General features: G+C 39.5%; 3 protein-coding genes across 13 annotated transcripts in view; all 3 read left to right on the top strand.

Annotated features, from left to right (window-relative positions):
• The window catches only part of LOC6034762 (protein unc-13 homolog 4B), a 53255-nt gene that overhangs the window by 12171 nt on the left and 19299 nt on the right, over nt 1–21785 (top strand). The window contains exons 1-2 of one of the 11 annotated variants that reach the window (XM_038250026.1): nt 5600–5789; nt 11207–11415. The exons of 3 other annotated variants lie outside the window; for them this stretch is intronic. In XM_038250026.1, coding sequence (XP_038105954.1) covers nt 11333–11415 — 83 coding nt within the window. In that variant the 5' untranslated portion in view covers nt 5600–5789; nt 11207–11332. Of the gene's footprint in view, nt 1–5599; nt 5840–11009; nt 11098–11188; nt 11416–21785 lie in introns of those variants that run through there. 7 more of the 11 variants (XM_038250027.1, XM_038250020.1, XM_038250025.1 and 4 more) reach the window with 7 other exon arrangements.
• LOC119765661 lies at nt 166–2470 on the top strand. The gene is made up of 2 exons (XM_038250042.1): nt 166–1012; nt 1074–2470. The coding sequence occupies exons 1-2, from the start codon at nt 646–648 to the stop codon at nt 1715–1717; spliced, it is 1011 nt and encodes a 336-aa protein (XP_038105970.1). The 5' UTR covers nt 166–645; the 3' UTR covers nt 1718–2470.
• LOC6034761 (glutarate-semialdehyde dehydrogenase) lies at nt 17196–19734 on the top strand. Its single transcript, XM_001844983.2, has 3 exons — nt 17196–17365; nt 17424–17745; nt 18186–19734. The coding sequence occupies exons 2-3, from the start codon at nt 17446–17448 to the stop codon at nt 19419–19421; spliced, it is 1536 nt and encodes a 511-aa protein (XP_001845035.2). The 5' UTR covers nt 17196–17365; nt 17424–17445; the 3' UTR covers nt 19422–19734.

Here is a 21785-nt window from a genome sequence, read left to right as displayed (position 1 = left end):
TTTGAACAAAAAGTTCCAATTTTTCATAGTAATTTCCATGTAAACTTTAACCCTAATGCGCGCAGTCAGTTTACAACCAAATGAGCTGATATTTGGCATGAAAGTCCCTATGGGCATGCCCTACAAGGGGAACCATACTAAAACTTGATCGGAGAACTTTTTGAAAAACGTACTCACCCTATTGACCATTTGCCATTTTGGAAATAACGAAGGTTTAAACCTTCCTTATTTCCAGATTTAATTTATTAAGGGGTTCTTTATGTAGGTAATTTATTCTAAATGACAGATTCTTAGCGAAGTTATATAAAATTTTTACTTCTTCAATTTTTTGTGTGATTTTCTTAATGAAAAATTCTATAATTGAAATGTTATTTCAATGCGTTTTCTACCCTTAATTCGCTAACATTTCGAAAATCAAAATAAAACTCAAACCACAGACAAACAGACGTAAATCTCTTTTTAATTCCATCAATCAGGAATATAACGGCTGATTTGAATTTAAACTTAATTCTCGGATTATCCACCAAAATAGGATGGCGCTGCAATCAAGGCACACTTTCAAATGACGTTTAAGCTAGCGCGCCAAAAGTTTCAGGTAGCGCGCCAAAAGTTTTGTTTTTTTTCTGCTGCTACTTGAGTGTGAGGATGGACCAGTTTGGAGAAGATTGGTCGGTGGAATTTTTGGATCCGGACCCGCCTCCGGGTGTGGATTCCGCTGAATGGTCTGTTGAGCATTTAGATAATCCTCAATCCTTCCCGGCCGAACCGTTAGAAGAAGAGACGCCGGATTGGTTTGAAAGTTTTATCACAAAACACGAGCTACAGGATGAAGATATGCCGGATGCGAACTGCGGAAGTCTACTGCTAGACCGACACGAGCCACTGGACGAAGAAATGCCGGAAGCTACGAGTAACGATTCCGGTGTTCTGAACATCGGAAGATTCTTAAGCAATTCCAACAACGAGACGCCGTCCCATTCAGCTGATTTTATTATTTCATCCGTCGGCGTTGGTAAATTTCAACTAGATCTTGAATGAATGCAATTAGAAACTGAATTTGGTCTACATTATAGATGGTGTACCCCAACTTGACCAGGTGAATGGGTTAGGCAATGCAGTGTCCACCGGAATCGCCTCGCCAACCTCGAGCACGCAAGAGACCGCGAGAATCTTGACTCCGTCGTGGTTCTCAAATCCGGCCTTCGTGAATGACGCGGTGTCCAGCGATGGCAGTTGCGCGACCCGGCCGACTTCGAGGACGCAAGAGACCGCGAGAATCTTTACACCGTCGTGGTCCTCAAATCCGGCCTTCGTGAATGACGCGGAATCCAGCGATGGCAATTGCGCGGCTCGGCCGACTTCGAGCACGCAAGAGACCGTGATAATCTTAACTCCGTCGTGGTCCTCAAATCCGGCCGTCATGAATGACGCTGTGTCCAGCGATGGCGATTGCGCTTACCACGATTTCAGCAACTCGGTATTGACAACCCGGCCGACCTCGAGAATGTTGACTCCGTCGTGGCCCTCAAATCCGTCCCTCATGGATGAACCGGTGTCCAGCGATGGCAATTGCGCGACCCGGCCGACTTCGAGAACGAGTCTACCAAACAGCGTTTCTCGTGAAGAGTCGATCGTTTACAGCATCGTATGGCCATCCCCGCAATCTCCGAACCGTGTTGATATCATCAAACGAGACCTGGTAAGGTTGAAGATGTAGGTATAGACCGTCGACAACAAGGTCAACCTGGTCTCATACGAATATTTGGTTGCTTGCAAGTGGACTAAATTGCTTGCCGAGAAGGTAGCTTAACCTCACGCCAAGAAATTTATTATTTAAACTCATGGCCAATTTGTGGGCATTGTTCACAAACAGCGCAGTAATACCCAAACCACCCTCAAACTGGTGCATCTTTCCATCAACCTCTGCAGCCTACACGAATGTTTCCTCGGCAAGATTTACCTAGTGCATGGCCGCAATCGGACGCGGACGTGGACCGTCTGCGTGAGTTAAGAATTTGAACTTCTTGCATTCTTCTCACATGTTGGTAAACAAATGTAAATGTTAGTAAACAAATCTCCCTCCTCTCACTACAACAAGAGTGACCGCGTTCACTCACACACTAACCAATTCTCCTATAGAGTTATGCTTAATGCTAGTATTGGCCACCAGATCGAGCTACTAGCTAACCTTTTTCCATTTTTTTTGTGATTGATGGATTTTCGTTAAATTTGTTCAATGATTTACGTCTGTTTGTCTGTGCTCAAACTTACACTAATGTGTGCACCTCAAGAAGCACAAGGTTCGTTTTCAATTCATGATCATGTGTAGAAGAACCTTTAAATTTGTCATTCTAAGTAAAATTTAATGGCAACTATTGATTTCAATAAAAATATACGAGAAGCCAATCTAGCAGCGTTTGAAATTGGAAAGCAAATGATAAAAATGAGTTATTATCTTTGATTTGCTTTACACAGTCTAGACTCGATTATCCGAATGCCTTGAAAAAAAAATTCACTTCGGATAACCGAAACACAAACAAATTGTTTCTACTATATAGTGATTTAGGTTTTTAAATTCAAGATGACGGGTAAAATGGTAGCGATGAAATAATGAAAAATGCCTTTGGTAATTCAATATGCAATCAACTATTCAAATTTGACTAGAATGGGGTCACAGAACACGAATTTGATGTTAAAAATAAGAAAATAAAAAATACGTTTTTTTTTGTTCATGATTCTATTATCCGAAGTCCCATACAAACCTTCGGGTAATCGAAACTTCAGATAATCGAGGCTTCGGATAACCAAGTTTGGAGTGCATTTCTTTTAATTTGAACACACATAACGTCGCCGTCGTGCTAACATGTCGCACGTGCATTTTGGGCTAAAATGAGTTAAGAACACCATTTTGTGCAGCTAACAAGCTAACCTTTTCACAGATCCCCAAAATTCGAATTCAATCCTAAGATAATCAATAAAAACTGAAAAAAATCCGTGCATTTTTGTCACTATTCATATGAAAAAAGTTTCAATCTTGTCGTGCTATCTTGTCACAGCCCGAAAATTGATGTTAGTGCGACAGTTGGCCAAAGGGATTCAGGTTAGAACGCGTTTGACGCACGTACAAGTTAGACTACCGTAAACATTTGTAATTATAACTCGGGACTCCAGCAACCAACTTCAACCAAACTTCGGGACAATGCACAGATTGGTCAGCCAAACAAAACGTGTTTGTTATTGTTTGCATTGCGTGCTCTAGTTTTTGTTTATTCATGGTCAAACATTAAAATGCGTTTTTCTCGAAACGTCGAAATGGCGGGTGCGACAAGAATAGCACGACAGCGTCGATATAATAAAGGTGTGTTATAAACTTTCAAATTGAAACTTTCGTATTCGCTTCCTTAATATATAGTTTGGGTCTAAAGCATGTGAATACAGTGAAATCGCGGAGGCCGCGATGGCTGCTACGATGTATTGCAAACTATCCAGAGAATTTAACATTCATTTAAATACTCAAGAGATGAAAAATGAGCACTTTACCAAATTTTATCGTGAACCGTATTCGTTTTACCAACCTCGAATGCGCCTACCAGTATACTGAGCTGCCATCGCGATTGTGTGCTAAGCCAGCCATTTACGATTGATTGTTCAGAAATTCTAAGCTGCATGTGCATTATGCGTAATCGCATTGCAACGCGGGTCAGAGTAAATCGTTAATGCACTTCCACACTGTCTTTAGAGGAATGCGCTACGTGCTTGGAATATGTTTTACATAATGTTGAAGTGACTTATTTTGACACGATTTCTCAATCATCCAAATGGTACCATTGCATTCGAATTATGTTTTAATTAAGAGAAATTGTGTTTAACACTTTTGACTTGAATAAATGGTTTGAAAGCTAGTTGATTAGCATACTAACTACGTTTATAATAAACTTACTGAGTATATTTACACAGATTCAATTGTGGTTTAAGATTTTTGACATATTTCAGATTTACTCACAATAACTATATAAACTTTAAAAAGAATTACTTAATTTCATTCATTCCTATCCATTCTCCTTATTTCGCACAAATGGTTTACCTTTCCGAACATGCAGAAATTAGCTCCGCTTGGAATCCCCCAAAACATTTTGCGTAAAGCCGCTCGATGACCTTGCTTCAACAGTCAGTGAGTCAAGCAGCCACTACAGGTTTATTGTATACACCTCTATTTGCCTCTCGGGAGATTGATGGTGTGACGCGGCAGATTTGAATCACCACTACAGCAGCGATCCCTCCGCCAGTAATAGTTGTGAGATGTGAGATTAAGTCTCCCCGCCCTGGTGAATAATCTATGAAAACGCTTCGCTGTGATCATATGTTCAGCGCATTACTTCCCTCTTATTCATTTGTATTCTGCTGAATTAAGTTGATCGCACACTTATCTGAGTTATTATTCCTACCTGTAGCAAAACAACCTTTCAGCTGGAGCTAGTGTGGTAATACACCGGCATCCCGTATACGGTAACAGGGGCTATGATGGGCTCAGTTCTGGAAAAAGGTGATTTATTCATTGGAAGAAATAATAAAGTTCCAAAACTTACTAAGCATCGTTTTTCCCACCGACGTGCTAAATAAGTTTTAGTTAAGTCAACAATACACATCGACACCCTACTACACCCAAACGAGAGATCGCATAATCATTAAGCTAAGAACAAGATAGTCCGTTCGACGCAGTGGTGAACGCAGAACGCTGTGCCAGTTCGATTTTTCCATCAACTGTTAGTCGAACAAACTGCAGGGGTTGCTTTGTTCAATGGTCGATGACTGGCAGGCTATGATGACAGGCGCAAAATTTTGCGTTTGCGTTCAGGCCTGACGGACAATCTTGTTCTTACCTTTAGAGACCCTAAATAGGGAGACTGGTCTAAGTTTGCTAAATCGATCTACGTTTTGAGCTTGGCAACACTGATAAATTTTGCTGGGCGGGCAAATGCTTGTTTGGATACGTCAAACTTGTGTCTGTTGGGGTACGTCAAATTCACTTCGAGCAGTCTCCTTATTTAGGATCTCTCATAATCACCTGACAAGATTATACAGCAACTGGGATAGGCATTGGATGACAGAAGCCAACGATTTTGAAACTTCGGGTTCTATTACACCATTTTATTTAAATGTGATTGGTTGATTGCCTGTAACATTACCAAATTAATTTCTTCAACATTTCCGCTAATTTGGGACTGTGATGTCCAAGATGGCGGCGAATATGGCTGTAGTTGAATATTTTGAATCCTACATGGCATTCAAAATATTCAATTACAGCCATATTCACCGCCATCTTGGACATCACAGTCACAGATCACTTTGAATGATATTTTTTATGATTATAATATCCGATGATTTTAATATTGCAAATGAAATTCATCTGCTGTCTATTCAATTAATCAGGACTGGAACGTTAAATTTTTGATAGAAATTTTATCTAGCTTAACGAATGTCAACGCACTTTCCTTTGGGTGTACCGGACCACGCTTGAATGACCGAAACGGGGAAGGGGCACCACCACGCAGCCAACAGCAGAGAGAAGCTGTTGCACTACTGACGATTTTGGATTTTTACTCAGTCAGTGTTCAGCGACGTTCTACTCGGCATCGGTATCCGGCAGAGTTCGGAGTGTTGTTGTTATTTAGTGCCGCCAGCAAGTCCCGTCACCGGCCAAGGCTCGATATTTTTTTTGGACATTGTGTCAGTCGTGGATCAGCCAAACTTTGGTCGAGACGTCTTCGAGATTGTTTCCGCGGTTTTTGGTATAATCTTCGAAGTGAATTGAAATTTCAATTAAAAACGTGAGAGCAAAGTAACGTTTTGTCCCCCGAATGTGCTGTCATCACTCGTGATTCTGGAAATAATTGCTGACATCTACAAGTGCTGAGTCGTTCCAAGTGAATAGAATTGGTCTCGTGCTAGAGTGTGACTAACGTCAGTCGCACTTTTGTTCAAACTTCCCGTTTAGCTGCGGAATTTTTTTCAAATTCTGCCGCAAAACACCCAATAAGAAGGTCTTTTTCAACCACCAAACATGACGTCATTTGTTAAAAGATCGGATACACTTTCTCTCGCAAACTCAGACTTTTATTTGCACATTCGAGTGATCTTTACTGCTAAAGAGCCAAGCAAACATGCATTCGTGTCTTGATTCGGTTCATCCGTAAGAGATGACTCAAAACGAAAACGCGTGTAAACCAAATAGTAGAACCAACAGCAGAGGAGAGGGTCAAGGTTGCAAAAATAACAACAAAAAAGTGAACGCCTGCGCTTTTGCCATGCTTCGAGCGTTGGAACCGGCATAGAGAATTAATTGAGAGCAGTTAGGGTAATTCGATCGGTAATCGGCCGCCTTCAGAAGCGGTCCCAACAAACCTGGGGCAAAACAAATATTTTAACTATAAACATACATATTTTTATGGAATTAGTAGTTCAATCAACTGAACACACCCTAAAATGCATTTTTCTTCGATGATAAGGCTGGTACAATTTTAACTAAAGTTTTTGGCCAAACCCCCCCCCCCCCCAACGGGAATTTAAGTGCAAACAGCTGAAATTAATTTAAAATGCATTCACCTGCGTTTAGAGTCGTATTAATTTGTTGGATTGATTTAAACATCTTTTGAATTTTTAAAAAATGTATTTTTTTAACTAAAATTTTTGTTTTCGTCAAATCTTATAATTATTGAAAACTAATGATTGCAAAACAACTGTACTAGTGTAAAATGCTTTTTAAAACACTATTTTCATGCAAATATTGAAACTATGGCTTGTTATTTCAATATTTATATTTGCACAATTTGTTGGTCAGAATCTGGTCTACCCGAAACCATTCAAAAATATCATAACATTTTACTGCAACATTGCTAAAACAGCTGTCCCAATTCGTCCCAGATGTCGGTACCGCAAAAAATGATGGAAATCAAAGAAATGTGAATTGAGTTAAAATAAAATTGTATTTTTCTAGTCACGTAATCTAAACCCCCCCCCCCCCTCCCCTCGTGGACAATTGTCCATACATAAAAAATCTTTTTTTGTATGGAGCGTGGACAATCGCTATACCCCCCGCCCCTAAAGTGTCCACGTGGTTTATGGATAGTCCCTAAATAGTATAACTCTAAAACTATCTTAATGTATAGTTGTTGCCATGCGAGGGAAAAACGAACTTGAAACAAACCCAAGTATTTTCTTATCGTTATAATTGGCAATGCCAACGTTGGCCTGTGCTAAACAAAAATGAGAGGAAATTATTTAAAATCCTTGCAATTTTCCACAATTGACGTGCTATTATGATATGGCAGCCTCATTTCAAACAGGTTTAATGGAACCAGTTGTTTTATTATGTTGAACTATTTTTTTTTTATTTTTAAAGCACTCCATTAAAAAAGTGACGGTTACATCCAGTTACATCCAAGATAGAGTGATAGCCATGATGCAGGTGCACGTCACTCAATCAATATCTTGTGTACACCATCTTCAAGGTAAAGAACGAGCTTTTGCTTGATTTCTCTTTCTTCGAGCTAGCTACTATGCAATCTTCTAATTTTGTGTGATTTTCTTGAAATATAACAGTGACTCACTTGAGAAGTTTAAAGTTCCCAGCAAATGCACTTGCTTGAATTGCAATGGGGAAAAACATACTTTATTCATAACACATTCCAAATGATGCAATCATTAAACCTTTAAAACACTCGCTGATTTTCCTTTCGGAAAGGCTGTGCGAGCAACACCACTACTATATGGAATCAATTTCCTAGGTAATGAGATATGCTTAGTCCATAAAAATTACAAGTTTGTTATTGAAATCTTCATCTTTGTCCAGCCCGTTTGGATTAATCGGACCGCGCACTGGACTCACAATCCAGGGGTCGCCGGTTCGAATCCCGCGGCGCTCTAAAATTCTTTGTGTAAATATGGGTATTCGGCGCCGTCGCTTCGTGCCATACTTTCATAAACATAGGAGCCCAGGGCGGCGAAGTCCTTGTAAAAAAGGAAGACACTAGTGATTGGTACTAGCAATGGTGGCCGACAGCTATAGAGTCAACTTTGTTTTTTGCGTTTTTATTGAAATCTTATGTTTATTTATGAAATTGATGATATTGTATTTATAATTGCAGACTTCTTCACAAGTCAACTTGTCGTTTATATAGCAATATCAGGAAAGTAGTTCAAACACGATTATCAAAATTCCCCGACAAATTAAGTTTAGATAAATAATCAAACTAAGAATGTTTGTTTTCAGTGTTTTTGTTGAAAAATGGTAAAAGGGATTTAGAATTACATGGTCTACTATGGCGGATAATTTTTTATTGCACCGTCATCTGGGGCGATTGGAAACATCAGGTTAAGCCATGTTATAGCATAATATTTTGATCGGTTTCCAAATTTGAAGATTTTATGTGCACTTAAAAACTGTTGTCCCTATAGTCCCGATTTGCCTCAGTGGACGGTATTATTTAACAGTTATTCAACAAGTTGTTGAACTCGAATCTGATGATCGAACACATAGAAATAAATGAATATTTTTCTCGTGATTCGATTATTAAAAGTTTCTTGCAGGCCAAGGTGAATGATGCTGATGATACCTTTTCAGTTGACGCTCACGCTTTCTTACCTCCACGTTGGCTTGGTTTTTATGATGAACTAGCTGGTGGCCTGTGGAAACGGATCGTAAACCTTTGACCAGCGAGAGTCAGAGTCGAGACGGCTAGAAGAAAGGGGCGCGTCAAATTGGGAAAGGGAAGTTATTTGTGATTGTAGACGGTATTGTTTTGATTCGCAGTATGTTGAGTCATCTGCTGTGGATGTACCTGAGCATCGCAGAACGTGGTTTCTCTTCTTTCCGTTTTCATCTAACATCTATATTCTGTTTATTTTGTTTCACGGATTCTCTAACACGCCTTCAGTTTATTATCGTCCACTTGTTTTCGATTTTACTTTCATAATTATCATATTTCTCAACGCTTTTCCACTCTATTTACTAATTGATGCTGCTGTAACAAACTGTCTGTTTTCCCTTAATTTGGCAGCGATGTCAATTTTGTTTATCTTTATTTATCTGTTTGAATAATTTTTCATCTACCCTAAAAATTGCACTTAATACAATCTAAGCTTGTTTGTTACCTGTATTTATTAACTATTGTTAATTTCTTTATCTACTTCATAAATAACTATCTTTCTTTTACTATTGATTCTTTACATAGTATATTTCCTTCACTGTCCATTGTTTTGAATTAACAGAAATAATACTATTGTACTTTTGAAAAACTTTTATAAAAGGCTTAGGACCAAAAATTGTAACAAAACACCGCGACAAAAGAAATAGCAACACATAAACACGACTCAACACTAGGAAAGATCTCAGGAGCAAACAATACACAGTAAAATAACAACTAGTTTTTGAATTCAAAGTAAAATAAAACAGTTTTTGCTTTAATGAAAGTTGATAGGCACACTCTAAATGGTTAGGCACTTATACATACATCAAACGCTACGTAATGTACCACACCCGGCCGAGTTAAAATGCGTAACCGGAAAAGAATGTGTGCATGCCTGGCACGAACACTCAAAGCGTGTTCTAGCGTGTTGCTCGTACTGACTCAGAGCAAGGGTGAGATGTAGGTGTAAGGGCAGTGCGTGTTCGTCGGGAACCTGGTGCATAAGATCGGTCAAGGCCCGTTCTTACACTGAAAATTGCGAATTGCGAATTGCGATTCGATTATTAAAAGTTTCTTTGATAATCTTCGGTTAATCGAACTTCGGGTAATTGATATTTCTGATATTCGAGGCTTCGGATAATCGAGTCTTCACTGTATAAAACCCTTAATTGTCCCAGCTGATAAAAGAAGGTTACTCTTAAGACGACTGTTTCAATGTTTATGATTTTGTCGCCTATACCATTTCGTTACAACTACACTGAAAAAAACCAATTCTCGAAATCGTGAATTAAATTCACGAATGCGGGAACCACGAAGGAATATATTCACGTTTATGGTGCAAATGCACCATACTCATGAATAAATTCCTTCGTGGTTCTCACATTCGTGAACTTAATTCACGATTACGAGAATTGATTTTTTTCTGTGTACTGTATAAGAAATTCATAGTGGAAAGGTGAAAATAAATAAAAACTCTGGATTCCAAGTTTGATTTACAATAAACGTCTGTTTTATGTTTCATTTGTTTCATTTTTATTCTATTACCAATGTTTAGAAGCTAACCGTCCTACAAATCGTAACTTTCTTATTCATGTTTTAACTAACATAAAGTCACCATCGATGTGGCTCCCCAAATAGCAGAGTAAAGTAAAAATAAATTATTTGCTCATTTTACGCCAATCAGGGGCCTTCACCGTGGCACAGAACAGCAATATAATCTCAACTGCATTACTCATTTGCACACTACTCGATGGTGGTTGGAGACTGAATGCAAATCGGAGTTGAGAAATTTAAGCGCGATGCTTCCCGTGCAGTAAACTTGTTGCACTGTAGTTGTGTAATATAACTACTGTGTAACCTTTTTTAATTAGATAACAGGGTTGCCAGGGTGCCAGATAAAACTAAGAAAATAATTTCAGATTATATTAGTTTTGACCACAGGTAGAAGTTCTTGAAATTTCACCGCTTAACAAAAAAATATCATAGAAGTTTTATTGAATCCTTTGAAATTAAATAGTTTTTCATCGAATTTTTTTTCTAGTGCAATGCATCCATCAAATTCGTTACTCATTATTCGAAGGCAACTGTTTTTGTGGTATCTCTATATGGATATGGCTTACGGAATGGAATGCCTAATGTTTCCGACTGCCAAGTAGACGATATCTGGAACGTTGATAGGGGATTTTTCTGCAGCACATTCAAATATTGCGAGAACATTTGACCAACTTTTTCAGTAACAATTCTTAACTTGGGCTGGGTTGACCACTCTGTTCTTCGATCCTTAACTTTCTTCCTGCAAAACGATGGATTCCAACTGGTCTTCAGAATGGGAACTGATCGATTGCAACGACGAGTGGGTGTTTATGGATATGTATTTGGAAGATCTGCAGGAATACTTGAAATTTCACAGAGAGTAAGTATTTGGGCGACTCAAGCATTTTTGATAAAGTACATGTCAGCATTTAGCTCCAAGTCTCGAACCGGCAAAGTTTGAAACTCTTCAATAGTCCCAATCCCAATAGTGATCAAAAATAATACCAGGCAATAAAGTGTGATTCGAAATATTAAGTGACCAGTGCTAAAAAGTGTAACGGTGAAAATTTGATAATCGTTTATTTTGCCGTCCAAAACAAACTTCAGCACCAATCATGGATGAGGAAGCAATGTGGAAAGGAATGTACGAGAAGATCCAGGAGCAGAAAAATCAACCGGCTTCAGAGCATCAGTCAATGTAGGTCAACCGTCAATAACATTATAATATTGTTTTGATCACCGGAAGTCAATTATAATTATTTGCTTATATTGGCAATTTGCGGCGAGAAATATTAAGCTAACCTAGGACAGAAAGAGGAGAGACAGAATTGAAGATCGCGACAACAGTTTTTTCAAACCTTTTGTCACATGGTGGATAGATCCAGACAGGGCGCTGGACTCATCTATCGGTATTTGTTCGAAAGTAGGAACTATCGGTACAGAGTGCTCTCAAGCAGCAACATTTCGGTAGATAATATCTGAAAAAAGAAATCCATCGGTAGAATCGAAGTGCGCCACTAAGAGTATATAGCGAGTTTGGTTGAGCTAGCTTTTTGGGGGTCGTCCCATAGATGACGAAACACGAAAAGAAATTATCGTGTGTCAACTATGTGGGACATTCTCCGACACCTTCTGTGTCGGTTAATGGAAGACCCCTAAAAAGCTAGTTCAACCAAATATTACACTTAGAATGAATGGCCCTTAGCTTCTTCACCTCCTTTCCCCTTATAACTGCCAGCGCCCTGTCTGGATCTATCCACCATGTGACAAAAGGTTTGAAAAAACTGTTGTCGCGATCTTCAATTCTGTCTCTCCTCTTTCTGTCCTAGGTTAGCTTAATATTTCTCGCCGCAAATTGCCAATATAAGCAAATAATTATAATTGACTTCCGGTGATCAAAACAATATTGTAAAGCAAAAAATAAGTTGGTTAAAAGAAAAAACAATAAACTCATCTATCGGTATTTGTTCGAAAGTAGGAACTATCGGTACAGAGTGCTCTCAAGCAGCAACATTTCGGTAGATAATATCTGAAAAAAGAAATCCATCGGTAGAATCGAAGTGCGCCACTAAGAGTATATAGCGAGTTTGGTTGAGCTAGCTTTTGGGGTCGTCCCATAGATGACGAAACACGAAAAGAAATTATCGTGTGTCAACTATGTGGGATTCTCCGACACCTTCTGTGTCGGTTAATGGAAGACCCCTAAAAAGCTAGTTCAACCAAATATTACACTTAGAATGAATGGCCCTTAGCTTCTTCACCTCCTTTCCCTTATAACTGCCAGCGCCCTGTCTGGATCTATCCACCATGTGACAAAAGGTTTGAAAAAACTGTTGTCGCGATCTTCAATTCTGTCTCTCCTCTTTCTGTCCTAGGTTAGCTTAATATTTCTCGCCGCAAATTGCCAATATAAGCAAATAATTATCAATAACATTATATACAGTTGTAAAAATAATCCAAATCAAATTAAAAAAAAATCAAACCACCCACTTAAACGACCCCCAGGTCTTTTGTGGTCTCTATTGAAAGTATCTGCTCGAAACGGAGTCCAAAGGCTGGGTTGACCAATGGGGAAGGCACCCAAACCTCTTTCTATTCCAAGGAACCTTCCACCCCAGGGTTCGAACTGACGACCCTTGGATTGCGAGTCCAATCGCCGCCAGCGATGCCACCGGAGCACGTTTGGTTTGGTGTTTTGTTTGTACTTATAGCGTGGAGACGACTTCTACACTTGGAATGACTTAACGGCCAAACAACAACTAAGGCCGGGACCGACGTTTTACTTCCCCATCTGATAGAAGGTTGGAGCAGATGGGAATCGAACCCACGATCTTCCGCTTACGAAGCGGACAGCTTAACTATTTGGCCAAACCTTCTACATAAGAAAATAATCCGTTTGATTAAAAAAATGCGTTGTTTTGTTTAAGTGGTTACATACATAAAAACCGACAAAAAAGTCAGAGGTTGGTGTGAGCACACACTTAATATTATTTAAAATCTGTTTTCAGGGCATTCAAATATACATTTTCATCTATTATCAAAACAAATTTGGTTGTATCATTGCTGAGATATAGCTATTTGAAGTTAGCAGTTTCAAAAAACGGGTGCCACGATATCGCAACACTGCCTTAACGTGAAGACTTCCATCATTATCATGATTTTTCCTTCAAAGATATAAATTTTGCGTCGCTTTCAATATTTTGACAAAATTCCTTCAACAAGTTGTTTAGAATAGTGCCTTACACATGATGATTCCTTTTGGTAACGATTATCACAGTCCTTGTAAAGTTACGGAAATCGTCGTTAATCAATAATTGCCAACTAGGACGTCAATGACTGTGCCACAAAATTATATAAATTTTGAAGCACAATTGATTTAGATCAAAAATTCCTTCAGTGGCTTCAAGAAGGCAACAACTGGAACATGCTGATTCCTTTTGGTGCTGAAATTCGTTAAATTGAATTTGATACACAATTTTTTATAGTGATGATTAATTTTCTTAGAAAATGATCAACGGCTTCACCTTAACCAAATCGGCTCAAAATTTTGGTGAAGACTCGTTAAACTGGTCCTGTGTGCATGACGAAAGCCGATTTTCAAAAAACTTATTTTTAAAAAAGATAAAAATATTTTTGTAATTTTCATATAAAAAGTCGTTAGTTTTTGATTTTTGTATTTTTTTAAAAAGCAAAATTTAAATATCGGGCTTCGTCATGCACACGGGTTTTGTCTTGATAGTCTTCACCCCGAATTTCAGCTAATTTGGTTCATCCCATCTTGAGATATCGTGGCACCCGTAAATCAACTCGGTGTTTCGAGAAAAACACTCAGAAAGTTTGACAGTCCGCTTTGCGTACGGCAAAATGTTGAGCTTAAAATCGTCTCTAACTTAGTTTAATCATGTAATATCTTCATGAATGTTTCAGGAGTGATTGAAAATCATCTTTTTAGTGGATTCAATAAATTTTCTGTAATATGAAATTTTGTGATTTTTCTACATGTATGTAACCCCTTAATTGGGTACTAAAGCCCTAAGTCAATTTTTATGTACAACGGTAAAAAACACGATTAAAAACAATTTCTTATCATTTTTTTTTATTTTAATGCAAAAAAATATTGATGAGACAACATTTTTTCGATTGATAAACTATGGTCCCCTTGGAACGAGCTGTCAAGTAGAACCTTTTCTGTCAAAAAGGACCATGAAGCTAATTTTTTTAAATTCAATTAAAAGTTCATTTTAAGTCCTTTGTGGTCGTTCTAAGGGTCATTGTACTCAGCAAAATAAGCTTTATCGTTATGAGTAATAATGTCACAAATTTAAACTTCATTTTAGGACTCAATTGAAATAATGTCATTTCGATTTCGCCCTGTACACAAGTCAACAAAGCTAAAATAAAGTTAGTCTACATTTTTAATTCATGGTGAAGCACAAGCTCAAGGGTCCCCAGAATCACGCACATATGATTGTTTTTCCAGAAAGTCCAGCTAGAAAGTTTGTGTGGTTTTGAATCCGAAACCGAAAAAAATGCCCAAATTGTTGAGAATTTGTAGAACAGTTTTTGGTTAGTGCTGTGATTAAAATTTTATACTTTAAAATTTAGTAATAAAATGTAATTTTAAAAAATCAAAACCATTGGTCTAAACTAATGTTTAAACTGTGAAGAAAAAACTATATAGGTACTTGACTGAGATGGAATTGGTCTCTCCACCTTGCTGTAGGGTAGGGTAGTCATCAATGAGACACTTTTGGTTTTCAACTTTCAACGATTTTTCTAATTTTTTCATTAGCATGTTTTAATGAGCTTTTTGTTGCATTTTATTTCTTTTAGTGTGTTCAAACATTGACCAAAATATGAGATCGATCCGACATCTACAGCCAGAGTTATTCAACTGTCTCATTGTAGACACACTTGGCAGGAACAATGAGACAGCTGGGGAACAATGAGACACTCTACGAAAATCAATACTTTTCTAGTAAAACATGATGTTTTTGTATTGTTCCATTACAGGTGACTTGCCTTGAACATTTTAGAGCAATTTTGCCAACCTGAAACTTTAATCAACAAAAGTTATACTAAAAAGTATTTAAATTTTGTAAAATCCCTATATTTATACCAAATAACTTTGTATGTCTGGTTAAATGGAGTTAAAACTCTATAAATATGCCAAAAATCACTTTCAATTCATGTTTTGAAAGATTTACGTGGATTTTGAAATGTTTATTGAAGAAAAATCAAAGTGTCTCATTGTTACACTTTGGCTAACATGAGTGGGGAACAATGAGACAGCCCTGGATTCTGGGTATATTCTAAATTTTGGTCAAATCTAATGAGAGGACATTGTAGCCCAACTCAATCCCTATGGAACGTCGAAAGAAATTTGAAGAAATATTAGTTTTGGTGTAAATGGCAGCCTACGAGCGAAAAAGTATTTTTTGTCCATAATTTACTTTTACACCTCAGAATCAACATTTATGAATAACTTTTCAAGGGAGCGTCCATAACCAAAGCCACTAATATGGCAGACGTGTATCCCGTAGACATACCTTTCCTCCAAATATGAGCCTGATTGGTTGAAACTACGACTTGTGAGAGCCATTTTATCATTGTTCCCCGTGTCTCATTGATGACTACTCTACCCTACGTTTGTTGCACGGTAGCGTGACGGTATCGCTAATGACGGTGCTGAAAAGGGCATTTTGTTGTTGCTACAAATGACACATACGCTGGTTATATAGGTTAATTTACATGACATAGCTAACAAAAAGTTGGGGCATTTTGTGATTGGAATGATTTCAGTAACATGAATGAATTGCATTGATTTTTTTTCGTAAATAGATCGAAAATTACTTGTGGTTTGTGGTTCTTGAAAATCAACCCAAGATTTACATAATTTAAATCTTGGGTCGGTAAAGATCATTCTTGGAACGATGGATGTTACGGAAATTTTATTATTTTGGCTAATTTCCTAAAATATTCATACAAAATTATGTACAACAGTTGGACTATTTTTTCAATCAGATTGCTGGAGGCTTGGTTTTGTAAGTTTTTATGATTTCGGAATAAGAAGCAAACAGCTTCCTTGGTTGCAGTGCACCTTTAATGTTATTTTTTCAGGAAAGCTTACTGTCGCTCGAATCTAGTCCGTCCCATATGTACAAACAGCTTTCTGAGAAAACACGCAATTTGTCCCGCCTGTAATGTTGCGTGTTAGGATTTCAAGAAACAGTGGGATTCACTATGGTTTTCTGGAATAAAGTACTAATTTGTGTTTTGGTTATTGTTTTGGTCACAGGGAGACACAAGTTGGTTTATAAGTAAATCGAAATGAAGCAGACGCATGGTAGATTAAAGCACATGGAGGTGCAAGGTACTTTGAATATTGAGTTCTAAAATGATGGATTTTTTATTTTTTTAGGATGATTCCAAACATTGAAATGATAGCATTGTTAAAAAGCAAACCAATAAAGATCCCTTAGCGTAGTACGCCACTTAATTATAAGCACGATCGAATGCGATAAAAATGTGTATAATTTCAATTTCGCGATCATAACGCGTGCTCTACCGATTAAGGTAACCGCTCTAACAATGTGGTCACCTGAGAGAGAATATAATAACAGCAGGCAGAGAGTAACACCATCACCACCAGCAGACATCTGATTTTGCGCCAGTACGCTCACATGCTTACTGCGATGGAAGCCGGGCCTGCGCAGTGATGCTTTTTTCTTGCGTTACTTTTGGGAATGGGTTATTGATGAAATGAAATGTTATTTTATATTTAAAAAAAGATTTCGTAATTTCACTGAACTTTGTTTAAAATTCTTTAAAATTACAATATAAGTCGTAAAGGTTTGATATGATGGTACTTTCTCTCACACATAGGTAAATCCACGTTGTTTCGGTTGTTTTCGTTTTTCTCTGGCACTGGTCGTCTCGTTCCAACCCAAGGCGTTGAATTTGTTTGAATGAAATAAAACACAGTCAGACAAAAATTGATACGACCTTGTCGCACATGATTCTGACAATTCGGTATTAGTTGGAAAAATCTGCGGCCTGTGAAAGAACATTGTTTTTTCGTGTTCCGGCTGGTGGTTCTTTTCGAATAATTTATAAGTTTGTCTTAGCTGCTGCTTTAAAGCCATCCGGTGAGTATTTACACAGCTAGTATTTATATCACTTGACTTAAGGTGTTTCATTCTCTAGATAACAAAACCGCCTCCGCACAATGTCAATGTTGCTATCGAGGACGATTCTTCCGTTGCACCGTACGGTGAGGAGTATCCAGGGACAGATTTTGCGGACCATGCATTTGCAGCAAAGCCAAGCCTTCGTCAATGGGCGCTGGGTGGGCGCCCGTGGTGGTCAAACCTTTGACGTGACCAATCCGGCCAATGAACGCGTGATTGGAACCGTCCCCGATATGGACGTAAGCGATGCTAATGAAGCAATTGACGCTGCCTACAGCGCGTTCTACGACAAACAGTGGCACAATAGTACGGCCAAGGAACGAGCTGCACTGCTGAAGGTAAGGGATGGGTGCAACTTGGTGGGAGGGTGCAATTTTGCAAAAGTGCGATGTGTGAGAGTTTGGAGCGGTCAGATGATTGGAGTCTATGTTGATATCAGTGTTTGAATTTATATTTGAAATTGTTTTGCTGGCTTCGTCAACACAGAGATATGCTAAATAACTTCATTTGTCAAAATACTATACAATTTTCAAATGTTGGTCTAGAATTTCATTTTAAGTATCATGCGCCTCCACGTGTACCACTTGATCTAGATATGAAACTCAGTAAAATGAGATCATTGACTAATTGTTTTTTTTTAAGAAAAAGCTACAAAACGTTTGTTCCAATACCTCAAATTCTATTCTGGACATTCTAAAAAAAAAAAAATACATGACGACCAACACAATCACATCGCGCTTACTATTGAATCAAGCTAATATTTCACCAAATTCTACAGAAATGGTTCCAGTTGATGGAGGCAAACCGCTCGGAAATCGCCCAAATAATGACGGCCGAGTCGGGCAAACCCATTCCGGAATCGATGGGCGAAATCACCTATGGAAACTCGTTCGTCGAGTGGTTTGCCGAGGAAGCGCGCCGCATCTACGGTGAGATTGTTCCCGCCCCGCAAGCCAACCGTCAAATTATGCTCACCAAGCAGCCGGTTGGAGTGGCGGCCCTCATCACCCCGTGGAACTTTCCTCATGCCATGATCACGCGAAAGGCGGCCGCAGCCATAGCTGCCGGATGTACGGTTGTGATCAAACCGGCCGAAGACACGCCGCTGACCGCACTAGCACTGACCAAGCTGGCCGAAGAGGCTGGTTTCCCGAAGGGAGTGGTCAATGTGGTAACTAGCAGCCGGAAGAATGCTGCCAGCATTGGAGAGCTGTTATGCAAGAGTGATAAGGTGGCGGCCATTTCTTTCACCGGTTCTACGGAAGTAGGCAAGCTGCTGTACAGGCAGTGCGCAAATGGGATCAAACGAATCGGGCTGGAATTAGGAGGAAATGCTCCATTTATTGTTTTCAAGTCTGCTGATTTGGACAAGGCCGTTACGGGAGCCATGAACTCCAAGTTCCGCAATTGTGGACAGACGTGCATTTCAGCAAACCGATTCCTAGTTCAAGACGGAATCCATGATGAATTCATCGCCAAACTTACTGAGAAGCTAAAAGCGCTAAAAATTGGCGATGGCAGCCAAGATGGTGTGCAAATTGGCCCCCTAATCAACCATGCTCAAATCAAAAAGGTTTCCCATTTCGTGGAAGATGCACAGCAGAAAGGAGCTAAAATCATTTACGGTGGCAAGCCACTTACTAACCACGGATCCTTATTCTTTGAGCCAACGATCGTGACCCACCTGCGAGATGACATGCTTCTCTACAATGAAGAAGTCTTTGGTCCGGTGGTTTCTGTCATCCGGTTCAAGACCGAAGAGGAAGCACTCAAGATTGCCAACGGAACGCAGCGTGGACTGGCAGGTTATTTCTACAGCAACGATTTGAACCAGGTCTTTCGGGTGTCAAGATTGCTGGAAACTGGCATGATTGGAGTCAATGAAGGACTAATTTCCACCACTGAAGCAGCTTTCGGCGGTATCAAAGAGTCGGGCATTGGGCGGGAGGGCTCAAAGTACGGCATCGACGAGTATGTCTACATCAAGTATCTGTGCTACGGAAATCTCGACTGAATGCATTGAGCAAAAAAAATCGCACTCTTGGAATGTGGACGCAGATTATAAATGCACACTGTTGTTCCAGACTGACGTAGCGTTTCGTTTGTAGACTGGAAAATGTTTCCATTTGCACTACACCACTCGAGCAGCACTTGCTTTCCAGGCTACAATGTTAAAATAATTATATGATCCAACGGCAAAAAAGAATACCAATAAGCACAGCGCTGAACTTAGTCTTCCATATGTAGCAAAAATAAAAAACTACAAATCAGTGTATGTACCTATATAAATATTACTAGTAATGTCAATAAAGTCATCATAAACTATGTGTTTCCAGTTTCTTTTTCTTCCTTAAGACCAGTATTACATAAACAGTCTTATTGATTTTGGATATAGGTATGTTAAAAAAGCCCGATGTCTTGAAAATCTTTTCCCTCAAAATTATGTAAAAAGCCATTAAAAATAACAAAATTTAAACCTCAGGTGTTCTAAATCATGCGAACTACAGAAAAAAAAATAGTAAAAAGAAGTGGTTAGTTCCAAAAACCGTAGAAAATCAAATTTGATCATCGATGAGACATCCTTTTTTCCACAAATACCCTGAACACTAAGGTGACAAGAAAAATTGAAAATTATAGAAAATCTTAAGATATAGCCAAATCGGTTTAGGTTTAAGAGTCGCTCTTGATCGTTGAAATTTGTATATGAAAATTCGCAAAAAAATGTATGGGGAAACAATTTTGTCGAAGACCACCAAACGATCTGAGTTAACCCGAACGAGTTATGAGCGATTTAAAGAAGACGTTTTTCCATGAAAAGTTTAATTTCACCAACTTTGACTATCTATAGCACCCCTTAAACCATAGAGCAATCAGGATTTTGACAAAGAACTTTGTCCTAAGGTTTCTATACGTGGTGTCAATCCAAAATTTTCGCGAAGCGAAAACGTTACGTGACGAATTCCCCTCTCGGCAAATTTCCCCTCTTTTTGGTGCACGCTGGTTGGATGAACGAACGTTTCCCAATCAGTCGATCTAGAGACGTGAAATTGATGTATCTAAAATCTCCCCCACTCCACCTCATAATTTTCGGATCGTCGACGAGCCAACAAAACTCGGCTCGGTCGGTCCCGAAAATTCATTCTATTGCTGGACGTCGACGAGAACACATCAGAAGCAGATGGCCTGGTGGCCCGGTAGCAGACGGCCTGGAGGTCTGGGAGCAGATGGCTTGGAGGCAAGGACCAGCTAAGACATGCCGGTCGCGTGAGTCGATCATTGGAACTGGCCACCACCTGGAGTGGCCGGAGGCCCCGCGGATGTTCCGATGGGGGGACATTTTCCGGACCGTAAGAGTTGTGGCAATATGGGTATCAAACTTTATGGTTTTTGATACTGGACATGAAATTTGACATTTTGGCAGTAGTGGCCACCACCTGGAGTGGCCGGAGGCCCCGGGGATGTTCCGATAAGGGGACATTTGCGGAACCATAAGAGTTGGGGCAATATGGGTATCAAACTTTAGGGATTTTGATACTGGACATGAAATTTGATGTTTCGGCAGTAGTGACCACAATCCGGAGTGGCCGGAGGCCCCGGGGATGTTCCGATAAGGGGACATTTGCGGAACCATAAGAGTTGGGGCAATATGGGTATCAAACTTTATGGTTTTTGATACTGGGCATGAAATTTGACATTTCGGCAGTAGCGGCCACAATCCGGAGTGGCCGGAGGCCCCGGGGATGTTCCGATAAGGGGACATTTGCGGAACCATAAGAGTTGGGGCAATATGGGTATCAAAATTTAGGGATTTTGATACTGGACATGAAATTTGACATTTTGGCAGTAGTGGCCACCACCTGGAGTGTCCGGAGGCCCCGGGGATGTTCCGATGGGGGGACATTTGCCGGACCGTAAGAGTTGGGGCAATATGGGTATCAAACTTTATGGTGTTTGATACCGGACATGAAATTTGACATTTCAGCAGTAGTGGCCACAATCCAGAGTGGCCGGAGGCCCCGCGGATGTTCCGATGGGGGGACATTTGCCGGACCGTAAGAGTTGGGGCAATATGGGTATCAAACTTAATGGTTTTTGATACCGGACATGAAATTTGACATTTCGGCAGTAGTGGCCACCACCTGGAGTGGCCGGAGGCCCCGGGGATGTTCCGATAAGAGGACATTTGCGGAACCATAAGAGTTGGGGCAATATGGGTATCAAACTTTAGGGATTTTGATACTGGACATGAAATTTGATGTTTCGGCAGTAGTGACCACAATCCGGAGTGGCCGGAGGCCCCGTTGGGGGACATTTGCCGAACCGTAAGAGTTGGGGCAATATGGGTATCAAACTTTAGGGATTTTGATACTGGACATGA

This window comes from Culex quinquefasciatus, chromosome 1 (genome assembly GCF_015732765.1).
Source record: "Culex quinquefasciatus strain JHB chromosome 1, VPISU_Cqui_1.0_pri_paternal, whole genome shotgun sequence".
Lineage (NCBI taxonomy): Eukaryota > Metazoa > Arthropoda > Insecta > Diptera > Culicidae > Culex > Culex quinquefasciatus.
This window is presented reverse-complemented; position numbering and strand designations above follow the sequence as displayed.